General features: G+C 42.3%; 1 protein-coding gene across 2 annotated transcripts in view; it reads left to right on the forward strand.

The window, feature by feature from the left end:
- The window catches only part of AFF2 (ALF transcription elongation factor 2), a gene marked incomplete at its 5' end in the record, with an annotated part of 331468 nt that overhangs the window by 177806 nt on the left and 140088 nt on the right, over positions 1-13574 (forward strand). For both annotated transcript variants that reach the window (XM_082289316.1, XM_082289317.1), the window contains one exon: positions 585-629. In XM_082289316.1, coding sequence (XP_082145442.1) covers positions 585-629 — 45 coding nt within the window. The remainder of the gene's footprint in view (positions 1-584; positions 630-13574) is intronic.

Consider the following 13574-nt stretch of genomic DNA (forward strand, 5'->3'; position numbering starts at 1 on the left):
GCAGAGGACACTGAACCTGCAACAGGCTGATGGAGTGAGGGACAACAAAATCAGCAACCACCCTTATAGTCCAACCAGTATTTTACTACAGTATGTATTTAAGTTTTAAGAGCTGTCTGGGCTGTTAGCCTATTAAGCTGTAGGATAAGATAGTTGATGATAACAGCTTTCTCCTAACAGGTATCACCTCTGTCCTTTGCTGCAGCATGTGGCAAGTTAAACCAAACCTCGCCCTCTCTCTGAAGGCTGCCGATAGGAGTAACAGTGGGATCTTCTTCAATTACAGAAGTTTCAGGCAATTCCACTGCCAGTTCTCAACTGTGAGGAAATCAGAGTACTTTATTGCTTCAAAACTGTTGTTAGTAACACAAAGCAGCGTGGAAGAAAAAAACAACTTTTGACAAAATGGGTCCTGCTGATGATTTATGTTGATCTGAACTGGAAAATTTGGTAGGCAGCAAGCATGGATACAGCAGTCTTCAAACAGAGGCAGTTGCTTGTTAGCTGTTCACCTGTGTGGTTGTAGTCACTGAACTTTGCATCCAGCACCTGACTAAACATTTCTTTTTTTTCTTTAAACCTAGGTTGCCCTTCCCAATGACTCCAGCTGTGTGGAAGAAATACTGCGGGTAAGTAATACCCTTTGCTTTTTTATCTCCTGTATAATTGTAGTGCTGTTATTTTCATCTTCCAAGGAGAGGGCTTATAGGGCTGTCTTTAACACTGTAGTCAAATAATAACATATCAATGGGTCTGTATTAAGAGACACAGACAAGGGGTAGGCCCAGGGTGCTCCTTATTAAGATCAGTTCACCTAATACTCTGCATTGGTCAGCTTGTTTGAGTCAGGATTTACACATGTTCCTGCTCTTTTCAAGCTCTCAGTCTCTGAGTCTATCCAGGACACGTTTCTCTCCTACCCTGAGGTAGAGTTGCCTTAATTCTCTCACTCACAAACTGACCTACAGTCTACCTCCTTCCCCCAGACTACAATTACTCATCATTCATGGTTTTGTTAAAGACTTACAGACGTTTTTTCTGTGGTCTTTGGTCAGTGATTGAATACAGAAAATTGCAACTCCAAACTGAGAATGGCTTAATTGCAACAAGATCATGTAATAAAAAGGGAGTGTGCACAAATTATATGCCTTACTTCAGGTGTAAGATGGGCTTTTCTTCAGACCCCCCAACTCTGGGGTTCCCTGTTGGCAGTGAGATTTGCCTGGGGGCAGTTTTGCAACCCACTAGTCCCTCTCTCAGATTTAGGTTTCTGTCCTCATGGGTTGAGTTTCCCATCTATCAGAGCTACCTCCCTGAGATTGCCAGCCAGCCTGCTGGTTTTAGATGTAGAAGGGATAAAATTTCAGTGGGAATTTGTGCCAGCCATATCCTTATAACTGGGAGGTAGTGCTGCAGACTTCCCCAGACCTGAAATCATGTGTAACAGTCATGCCAACTTGCTTGCAAACACTTACTCTTCCTTTTAAAGTAAAATAAGCTTCTCACTATTCACTGCAATTTGGAGTTAAATAGTTTGGAAACCTTGCTCCTGCTTTGTGAACACACATTGTCTTGGGCTGCTCTAGATGTCCTTATGGGTTGGCATAAGTGTGTTGAGGCAGCAGGCAGGCATGCTCATGCAGACCTGCAGTAAGGGAGAAGATCCTGCATAAGCACACAGGAGCAATGAATGCAAGGAAATAAATAACATTTACTTTCAACCTTCAAAGTGAGCAGAGATTTATTACCTACAGAACACTAAGGGAGCAAAAGCAAAGGAAATGTTGAAAGGCTGTGCAAGATACTTGGTACATTTTCAGTGTCTTCTTCCCCTCTTTATATATTTCAGTTAGGTTCATTACTATATTTGGAATGAATGACTTGTTGGCTGGGGAAAGCAGTTGTTTTCAGTAAACAGCATCAAAAGAAAATGTGATGTGGTGAATTTCAGGGATCAATCATCCAGGTGACAGTTTTAATGTGGGAACAGTGCGCATTAATCACGGGAAACAGAAATGTCTTTTTTCTAATCAAGAGTGGTGACCCTATTTCCTACCCCATGACTGTAATTTGAGTCAACAAACAAGCACAATATGCTGGGCTTCCTTTTGAAACCTGTTGAGATTGGAGCAGGACTTTCTGTTGCCTTTGGAGGATGGGGATGAACTGCAGAATCCCCGCTCCTGCCACCAGTGGGCCACTGAACTTGGGGCACTCTTGGGGTGGAGAGAGCAGGAATTTAGCAGGTTTCCATGTCTCTGGGGATCTCTCTCACAAGACATGTAATGGGCATGGGAAGAAGGCATACAAACCAGCAGATCGTCCTGGACTAAAGCTGCAGGTGCCCAGAGGCATCCCCTGTGCCCAGCCTGGAATAAACCTGTCCACCAGAGCCACTGCCATAGCCAGAAGGCATCTTGAGCACGTAACACCTGTGATGGGGTGCAGATACAGTCTTGGCACGTGGACCTCAGCCGTGGTTCCCCTGGGGTTCTCCCTCCCATGTGCAGGAGGGTGGTTTGGTGCTGCTTCACGGGGTCTCTGTGCCCTTGGGGCAGAGTTGGGCTGTTCTGGGTAGCCACAGGCTGCCTGCAGCCTTTGCTAACCTGCCTGCACTGGGCTGTACAGCCCTGCCTGGGTGAGCACAGCAACCACAGAGCTGCTGTGGGACTGCCCAGAAAGACCCAGCAGACCCCAGCCCCAGCTGGAGGCCCTCAGGGCAGCAGCTCAGGATTCCAACTGCGTGTGGTGCTGAAGCACACCTGGCAGTAGAGGTACCTGGGTTTTGTCAGGGTTTTACTTTGTTCTTCTCAAATTTATGCTGCAGAACAAGCTAGCAGGAAATGTGTTTTCGCTGCATGCAGGGTATCATATTCTACTTGACAGGCAATGGAGAGAAAATAAGTAAGGGAATGTGATGCCCAGCAGTGGTCAAAATCCAGTCTTTGGGCTCCCCATGGAAACCCCATGTCAGAAGATTAAGGCTGGCTGCTCCACATGAAAGAATGACCCTTGATTTCAGCAGAAATTTGCACTTTGAGAATCTAGATTAAGTTTCCAGCCCTGACAGGTACTTTTTGGCCTTTCAGGGCCATTTACATAGGCTCTGATTAACTTTTGGGAGTATGGGTCTCAGCTCCCTCGGTAAAAAAAACAGGTTATTCACATTTCTGTCCTGTCAGGGGTGTTACAGAGGTAAACACAAAGGATTCCAAGAGAGTCAAGCCCCAAAGGTGGACAGCTGGGCTGTAATTGTGCATTTTGCCCCTCCAGACCACTGGCAACCCCTGGCAGTTTCTGCTCTGGGCCATGTGTGCTGCCAAGCTGTGCTCCCTAAAGGGCTGGGGAAGGGTGTTCTGCCTGCCAGCCTCCCTCCCTTGGACCAATGCATACCTTGAAGTTTGCCCTTTTTTTCTGTTTTTGTTTCTGATTCGTTTTGGCTTTTCGAGTTGGGGAATTTAGTGATTTAATTCAGTTCCATCCCTCAGAAAGACACAGTAACTCTCAAGGGTTTCTTTGCTAGGCTTTACAAGGAAGAGGTACTCCTGCAAAGATCTGTGACCTCTGATTTTACACCACTCTTTTTTCAAACTGAACTTGATTAATGGTTTCTGTAATTGTAGGGGATTCTAATTCCTAATCTGTCTTATTATTTTTTTTTTTCCATCTTGGAAAAAAAAGGTTTAATTGAATTTATATTCTAAAATTTTCAACTGAGTGAGGGGAAAGGTCTTGACTCCATTCAGACCCCTGAGTCTTCAGAGACAAAATTTCACAGTCCTTTAGATTTCCTGAAACACTTAGCTACTTATGTCATCTTGTGTAAATGCTTTAAGGACTGCTCCCAATACTACAGCCAAAGGTTAATGGCAGACCAGTCTCCTGTTGATTTTACTTTTCTAACCAGAATGGCTGAGATGGTTGTGAAAAATAATAATAAATAATAGTAATAATAATCATCATCATCATGTCTTATATAACTGAGGCCAAACAGTAGTGATAGCACAGATTGCATTTAATACAAGTTGCTAATACCAAACTGAATGATAAAGGAAAATACCTGGTGGTCAACACGTTCTTCTGTTCCAAAATGTTTGGGTTTTTTTTTTTTTTTCCCAAGCCAATGCAATGGTTTTGAAAGTGTGGAATATGGAAGACAGGCAATTAAAAGTATGTGTGTGTAACTCACATTTTATTAATATGGATTTAAATTAAGTTGTCACTTGCTATGTACATCCATTGAAAAATGAGTTCATTGAAATGTTGTGATCCAAAGTGCAGATGGGGCGGGAGAGCTGACATTTAAAACCAGTCTCCAAAGCTGTTACTTGTGCCACTTGTACCAGTGCTTTACATCAGTGTGCCTTGCTGTCACTGCATGTGATGTGAACCATATGCTGGCCCAGGCAAAGGGGGTGTGTAGGTGACACTGAGGGTGAACAAGCAGTGATCCTTTTCCTATCTGTGGAGAGCACAGAAGGGACCTTCCTTAGCGTTGGTTTACCTCTGGCTAAAGAGTTGATAGGCACACAACATTGCACAGGGGAGAAAGGAAATGTTATTTAACTAAATTTTCTGGAGGACTCGCAGTGTAAATTGGACGTTTGGGCTGGGTGTTCAGGCAATCCATTGGACAGAATCCAGCAGCAGCCAGGCTCTGGTCTGTGCACTGCAGCTTTCACGGCTGTGTCGTAACCATCTGGGCAGGCACTGCTGTCTGGAAATCCATCCCTGCTTAGAGGAACAAAAGAATTCTTGTACGTGCATATTCACTGTAGGAAGGCTTCAAGTAACTAGATGGACTTCTGATGTTATGTGGACAGCTGTGATACTAATTAGAAGCTGTCTAGTCAGGAAGCAAAACAGATCCCAAATATAGTTCAGATTGTAGTAAGTGTAAAAATGACTGGAGTTAAATGAGCAAAGTCTGTAATTTGTATGGTCGTCTTCTGATGACTAGCTCCTGTCTAATGACATTGGAGAATATGTAAATTGATCAGCAGGTGAAAATGCCCTTGACTCTGCAAATTATGTGTAGAATCACGTTCCTCATGCCAATTGAAAGCACTAACAGATTTAATATCTCACCCACAGCTGAAGTGAGCTGTTCACATAGCAAAATTAGACTGTAACAGATACAGCCCATTATTTGCCCCTCAATAATTGTTTTCTCTTCTAAAATACAAACCAACATTGAAGAATGATGCTAAACCTAATTATAATAATTGTAATTTGAAAAATACAGGTACGCTGTCCAGTGTGGTTACAAATGCACTTAGTAGCTGACGGGTAGTTTAAATATTTTCATGTGGAGTCTGGGGGCTTGCTGGGGAGGACATGATGTGAATTTAAAATGATTATCTAGATGTCATTGGACAAGTGAATAACGAGCTGACTGGCCTAGTAAATCATGTGAACCTGTCAAATGTGGGAACACGTTGGGGAGGAGATGATGTCAAGTAACAGTAACTTAGCAACCTGGCATTTAGCTGTCCAGAGAATGAGTAAGAGTAGCCACTTTTAAATAGCTGAGTAAATAAATGAATCCCTATACGTCTTAGGTGTGCTATAAAAATAGCCTAGCACCGTATGTTTTGTGTCAAGCTGCTTCTTTCTCCTGGATAAGGTGATTTATTATTTCTATTGAAATGAAAAAATGGATTGAAAAGTTAACCCACGTGTAAATGTGGATCTGTGGCCTTTGTCCCTGCTCTGGCGTGAAGCCTTTGAAAGCGTGCAAAGAACGGGTAATAGCTTGCTTTGAGAGTTGTTTTTTTCCTTCAGACTTTGTTTATGTACACAAAGATTTGGATGGATAAAACCAATTAATTTCTTAGCAATTTCTAAGCCATTGCATTTTCAAGCTTTTTATCAGCATTTTCTCAATGGAGGCAGAACCAGTTTCTGCTCTCACATCAATATAAATCAAGGGGTAATTCCACTGACCTCTGATCTCATTTGAGTTCATTGAATTCTTCTTCCTCCCACACTGGTATAAATTGGCAGCAGCTCCACTTATGTTGCTGCTGCTATTAAATAAAAAGGAGTTACCTCTGCATTACTTTAGGTATACATAAAAGCAGAGACCAGTTCTTTGCTCTGATGACTGTCTAGATGTGGTCTCGCTCCAGAAAATGGAAATGGTGAGTATTTCTTTGAGAACAGCTCCTTCCTGGTTTGGTAGGTGATCAGCTCAATTCTGGTCTCAGTATCACCACAAACATTATCACCATAAGCATTCAGCAACAATTCCAGGAAGGTCAAAGGAGGCCTTTTCCCAGCATTTTGTGCACTGTCCAGTATACACACAGGAAGGATGAGATCAATAGTTGAAGTCATGTGAGGACAGCCTGGTATAAGCTGGGAGTGCAGAAGGCTCCTTGGGAGCTGGAGAAGGCAGTCTCAGGTCTTCCCAGCCTAGAGCACACCCTTGGCCCCCATGTGCTGCACCTGACCGTGGCAGAACAGGATTATCCAAATTTTTGGCCATTCCCCTTTACAGTGACAACATTATGGTGGCACCCATGAGAAAAGCACCTCAGGAGCACTATGCCAAAGCTGTCTGCATTAACTTGAGGGTGCAGCACATCTGAAGCTCAGAGCTAACTTTGGGCAGAGTGGGAAGCTGGCACGAGTCGAAGCCGAGTGCTTGGTTGAGGCAGATGTTTTGTGGGCCCCTGGGGGCTTGCACGGCTGGCACGGCACGGGTTACACGTGAGGGGAGTGATGCTCTTGTGATGTAGATGTGTGGTATAAATCTGCTTTGTGCTGCCAGCTGAAGGCAAGGCAGACTGCGTGCTGCTGGGGAGGTGACGGGGAGGAAAGGCTGACTGCCTGATCTGACAAATGCGCGTGGGTGTGCAGAGTTTCCTGTATTCCAAAGCTGGTGTGCTGCACCTGCCTGTTACAGGGATAAATGCCTCTTCAAGATGTAATGCAGCAAAAGATTAGACCTTTGTCAGGACAGACAAGCAAGGTCTGATTCCAGCTTGCAGGTACATTTATCAAATAAAGGTTTTATTTTCATAGCAGTATTAAATAAATTATTTAGCAAAGAACTTTGAAATGTAAAATCTGATTATTATGTGGGTCTATTGCAGTCTGTCTACACTGTAACAATAAAAAAAGATTACAAAAGGTATTCAGGAAAAGCAAGAGAGATTGCTGTGCACCTATTTCAAACTCACTGTTCAATTCTGTTTTCTTATCTCCTTTACCATAACATTTTAACACATATTTTTGTACTGCCAAATTGAAATATTGCTGATTTCAGTAGTATTACATAGTTCTGCCATCATTGCCAAATTTACCATTGCTACTAAAATTACTGTAAAGTGAGCTGACATCACAAGAGTTCGGACATGTACTGCTGCTCCTGAAGAGAAACAAAGTACTCCCATGATAAATGATAAGTGAATGACTGCCAGTGAAGAAGTGAAGTTTGTCTTCCTAGCTCTTTAGCATCTCTTTTGCACCAAAACAACCACATGTAGTTTCTCTCCCTCATAGACAGTCAGCTCAGAAACAATCCAGTATGTATTGCTATGTTACATGCTCAGCATCCTCACTCTGATTAAGTACTCTGTTATGATAAAAATAATTACTTTTTATGAGACTATACGAAGTAATGGTTTTAAAGCCAGTTCAAACAAGAAAGTAATTGAAGCAAAGCCATTGTCTTAGAGGAAAAGATAGTAAGTTTTGCAACCCATGTGGAAGATCAGATGCACTCTCTGCAGCACTTGAAAGCATTGGTTATTTTAGATACTACTTTTCCAAAAACTACTAAGGTTGCAGTTCCAGGAATAAGTGAAAGAGACAAAAAATGTGGGAAAACAATTTGGTGGAGTCTTGCAGTTGAGTGGAGAATGTCATAAAACTAAGATTCCTACTCCCGATTTGGAGACCCATGGGACCTGAATTCCCATCCCTTTTCATCCTTGTAAATAAAGAGTAACTCCTTTATCTTGGAGTGAAAGTGCGAAAGAAAACAGACCCAAGGAATCTGGCATGTAAGATCAACTCTGACCTTTTGTATGCTCCATGAACAGAAAAAGGCCTCAAGTGCTAAACTGGATGGAAAAATTTAAACACTCTTACAGTGTTACAGTGTTTGGCTCTAGCTGTACCATCTATCCTCCCCTAAGGTCCTTGTGGGCTGCATGAGTTTATGTTGTATAAAAACGTGATTAAGACCTTCAGAGCCTGTTGTGTGTCTGTCCTAGAGTGCTGCTGCTGATTCCAAAATGACTGAAAAAAGTCTGAAGTGTGGCCAAGCAGAAGAGTCATCTGAAGCTCCCATACTCCACTTACACTGCTTACTGACAGAGCATTAAGCAAAAAAATCTAGTCCTATTTTGAGATATAGGTAGTAGAATATTTCTCTGGTTTCAGATTAATCATTTCTGTTATTTCATCTTGTCCTGTCAAAGTGAAACATGGTTAAATATGGCCACTGAGTGTTTAAACTGCTAGCAATGTTACCTTTCATTTAAATATATTAATAATGTGTACTCTACATAACAAATTGCTTTAGGCACAGAATGAAGACAGTGAAAACATATTAAAATTGAGTGAGGCTTTTTGAAATGAATGCATGCTTTAGAAACAATTCTGGTTTGAAATGTCTGTAACATCTTCTGTGGCTCTTTCTCTCACAAATGGGAAGAGCTCCATTTTTGCAGCCCTGGGGGAAAGTGTTGCAGGGTTTAAATCCTGGTAGAAAGCTTCCCCATAAGTCAGCACTGCTGAGGAGACCCATGGGGTTGATGAAGGATAAGTTAGCCTAATCACAGTTAGTCAAGAGAAACAGACCAGGAAAAGGCTGGGACACTTGCAGTGTCCAAGGGAAGACTGGACTGGGAGACGCAACTAAACAAACCTTCAGAAAGAGATTCAAGAGCTTACTGTTTTGACATTTTCCTCTGAAGTTAATGGCCATGACAGTCAAAAAATAGTTGGTGGTTAAAAGAAACATATGTAAGGGAAGGACTAGAGAAATTAAAGTGATGGACCAAAAAGACACCAGGTACTTGAGGCATGCTCAGTTTCCCCCTTTATGCTTTATCGACACCCACATGTTGCAACTTTTAATGCATTACTGCTTTGTGGTCCTCGAAGTAAAGTAAAGAGAACAGGTCAAAGTTTACACCTGGAGCAAACCTGAAGTTTCAACTTTGAATCTCATTGTTGGGCTCTGAGGAGATGGGTGAAAGTGTTCTGTTACAGCAGATACCAGGAATGCTTGTTGCCATTTTCTTTAGTGCACTGCAGTCTAAGTTTAACTGAAGCCACTCCTAATTTCTTCTTAAGGCAAGAATACAGACACCAACTGTATGGACCAAAACTTACTTTATTTCCTCCTGAGAGACCCCTTGGACAAGCAGGTGGGCTTTTCCTTGGGAGGAATCATGTGGTGACACACAGTCAGACTGGCCAGCCCCCATGAGGTTTCTGGAAGCAGCCTGACATGGGCAGGCAGCCCTGTGGCCATCATCTGCCTTAAGTTCAAGTTCTTCCAATTCTGCAGTGAGAACAGTTCTGGAAGCTGCCTTTTGAGGAGGAGAATTCATGTCTTTGCTGCATGCCCTTGGTCTGTCATGCACCATAGTCAGCAGAGCTTTTTCTGAAGGTGTTTCCTTCTTGCCTGTGGAGATTGTTCCAGCTGTCAGAATATTCTGAATACACCACTTCAAACCTGCAAGTGAAAGACTGGTGTGGTTCATCTTCTCATGTCTTTGAACACCCTCTCAATAAATGCTTGAATGCTTAGACTCAGATAAAACATCATACCTTTAATCTTCCTGAATAACCTTGAGATGCCCCTTTGCTCCACTATGTCTCCTTCTGTGCAGCGGTGAAATAGAACCTCACCCACGCTGCCGTTGTTAGAAGTTAAATTAATTGTTAGCAAAATGCATTGATGTCCTCAGCTGGAATTACTGGTGTGATAATTGGGCAAAAGCAAGGCTCAATCAGATATTTAAAATTATGCTACATACTGTGGCTTATCTGAATTTCTAACATTTCTTTAAAGAAAGTGTGTCATTGAATTTAATGTTCTGAGAAACCTTATGAACTTCTAATCTATTTTAGCTGTACATTTCAAATTATGCTTATAATTATGTTTTTATTGAATACGTAAGTTCCTTTCAATTTCTTATTACACTACATGGGTTTTAATATACGTTTGAGAAGAATGCACACTGTGGATAGGTGGCACTTTTGAGTGTTTTCAACTTGTCACAGTAAAAGTGTCACATTTGTTTAATTAACCAGTAGATCCTGCCACATTGATTTGTCAGTGGTGTAACAATTTCTTTGGATAGATGGAAAATCTGACCAGAATGGTTTTTGTATTTTCTTTTTTCTTTTTCTCTTTTTGTTCTCAAGGAATTTCTCACATTTCTTTTTGATTTAAAAGCAGTCATACAGGCACAAGTCTTGCAGAAGTCAGATGAAGAAAATGTCAGGTTCTAGCATTAGAAATGAAGATTATTTTATTTGTTCAAGGCATTGAGGTGTTTGTTGACCATTGTTCAGAGGCAAGAGAGAAAAACTGTCTCCAAACACGAATCTTAAGGTCTGACCCAAGTGCCCAGAATTGTTTTTTCAACATTCTGCATACCCTGTGTATTCTACCTGCTGCAAGTGTTACTGTATGGCCTTCCAGAGCTCCTGGGGCCAGGGCTCTGGTGTGGCTGTCATTAGAAACCCTATAATCAACACTTTACAGCTCTTGTTTAAGTGTTTTCTATATTCCAAAATTTCTGTGCAATGTGTAAGCAAATATTGTTTGGGGGAGTGTAGTGGTTTGGTCCAAAATACTCATTACTGTTTATCTGCTGTGAGATAAGAATTAGGAGAAATGCAAAGCAGGCACCAAACTTGAAAGAATATAAAGAAGTTTATTAACAACTCTAAAAGAGGGAAGAAAAAAATTATACCACCTTCAGAACTCTCCTCCTCCCCCCACCTTCCTCCCTTCTCCCACTGACAATGTGAAAAAACAACCCTTAAGATGTTCAGTCTGTTTACCACTTCCATAATAACCTTGTTCAGTCCATTTAGAAAGAGAAGTCTCTTCTTGCTCATGCTATGAAAACATTATCACAACGAGACAGCCGCCCACTTCCAAATATTGTTCAGTCCATTTAGGAAGAGGAGTCTCTCTGCCTGCGTGTGAGTCCTTTCCCCCCCCTTGCAGCTTTTCCCGCAACTGCTTTCGAGGGTCCACTCTTGAAGTTTCTTGGGGTACAATTTTAAGGTTGAGCTATTCAGAAACAAAAACAGAGGCCCTTCTCCTTCCCTGGGAGCAAAGGGTCTTCATCATCTTCATCATTAAGACTATCTCTGGAAGCATCTCTAGGTACTGAGGTTTTCTCCTTTCCCGTTTGGAGCAAAAGTCCTCATCTGGTTCATCTCTCCTTGTTCAAACTTCTCATGAAATTACAGCTGCGTCAGCATCTGCCTATCTCAGCGCAGGTGCTTTTGCTTACGAGTTGAACACTCCACCCCCCATATCTTCATGAAATTACAACAGGATACTCTGATATATCATAGCTTCACAACAGAATTTCAGCTTTAAGCATCTCCTCTCTCTCTTCCCTCAGGTTTTCAGCTCTTCACAGCAGTAAAAGGGTTAATCTCACCTCGGCCTTGCAGCCTTGCAGCTGGAATGTTGAATTTTCCTTATCGCAGTGGAGAGGGGGGAGAGCCGAGCCGCTCCGGCTGCCCACGGCAAGGCAGTGGGGGGGGTTCCACGGCTGGAACAGGTCCATGGCTCCAGGATGGCCGTGGCCTGGCCCGGCCTGGCCCAAGCAGGGCCTGGCCGGGCCCGCTGGCCCCCACACGGGGCCCGCAGCCACCTGTGCCAGCGCCGGAAACGAGAGAGAGCTTGGAGGGGGAGTTTGCCTATTCTTAAATGTGGATCACAGAGGTGTTCACAACTTTAAGTGGCTTAGAGAATTGTCCATATTCAAACTGGCCACTGATAGGTTCTATCAGTTCCCAGAGGAAACTGTAAGCACCCCTTAGCAAGGACGTCCCTTCCGGGACTATGCTTGCTAACCTATGACAGGGAGGTGGAAAAACCTTTTAGTACTTTTCAGGGTGAAACAGGAGCAACATGAACCCACAAGGGCGTAGGAGACTGGCATGGGTGGTTAAAGGGGAAAAAAATGGGCAGAGTAGTATTCATTGTGTTTACTGTGGGTTGATTGAGGGGTTTAAAGTGTGGACCAAATTTCATCTGTAGAGCCAAGCTGGAAAATGGCAGGTACTGATCTTTTGTGAGGAATGCTTTGAGGTCTTCTGATGGCATTTATTGCGCAAGCGCTGAGTGTTAAAAGCCCCTTTGGGCTTTGTAGCCCATTAATTTCTTTGCCATGAGTATATCCTACTGAAGAATATGTTGTGTACACCAAGGTACAGTAACCTTTAAAAATACTACTCTGAGCCTTAGGATAAAAACACTTCATGTTTGATTTGTAGGAGAACATTCCCAGTAGTGGCTTGTTTTTTGGTTGTTTTTTTTTTGTTTGTTTGTTTTTTGGTTTGTTTTTTTTTTTAATAAAGCCAATTAATCCCTTCCCACTTATTCCAGTATTTTATAATTTCTAACCTCTTGAGTCCCTAATCTTTTCAACAAGAGGTCTGAACTGCCAGTTTATCTGAAAAAGTAGTGTTGTACCAATCAAATGAAAACTGATGCTCAGAATTTTTTGAAGAGCAGCCCCTTGTCATTCCTGAATTTAGACAAAAACAAAGAACATAGCTTCAACAGTGAGGCGTTCACTGGAGGCTTCTTTCCATGAAAATAGTTGTCACTCCTTTTTTTCCTTGGCAATTGAGTCATTGTTGCTTTTAAAAGAGGTTGTCATGATCTCCTCATTACCATTTTTCTTAATATGATAAGTGTAAACTACAAGAAAGCTATCATGTTTGAAAGGATACAGGAACCCTAAGGAATGTTGCACTAACTGCTTGTGTTCTTTGAAAAGGCTTAGACTGGGGATTTGACTAAATGTATCATTCTGTCTACTTTGCAGCAGCATTGTCATTTTCTAGCGTCTTTCACTTACAACACAAGTTACCCTTCAAAAAGAATACCATGTTACTGCATGCAGCCTTTGTATGTCTCCAGCAAAGTGAGATCAACAACTCCTTTTGGTAGTTGCTTGAACATAACAATACATTGCACTTTGTACTTAAAAAAAAAACCCAAAACGGTCCTTTGGCAGGTTTACTCCAGTTCATCTTCGCTTGGTAACTGGTAATTGTCAGTGTTTGACACCAGCTGGAGCTGTGACTTGCTCAAACTGCTTGGAGCTAACTAGGCAGCCATGGGTCTGCTGGGTGGTCTTTTCTTGGGCTTGCTCCAAGTTTGTTCCAAATTGCTCACAAGATCCCTGATAAACTATTACTAATGAACAGTTTGCTATTCCTTTTCAGCCATCTAGAAGGAAAAAAGACAACACATGTCATCGTCTAGTAATGTAGAGATACGATTTTTAAATGCTGGATCACTGAATTTACAGCATTTCAGTGCTGTGGCTTTTGTGTCCTATTCATTG

This window comes from Coloeus monedula (genome assembly GCF_965178545.1).
Source record: "Coloeus monedula genome assembly, chromosome: 12".
NCBI lineage: Eukaryota > Metazoa > Chordata > Aves > Passeriformes > Corvidae > Coloeus > Coloeus monedula.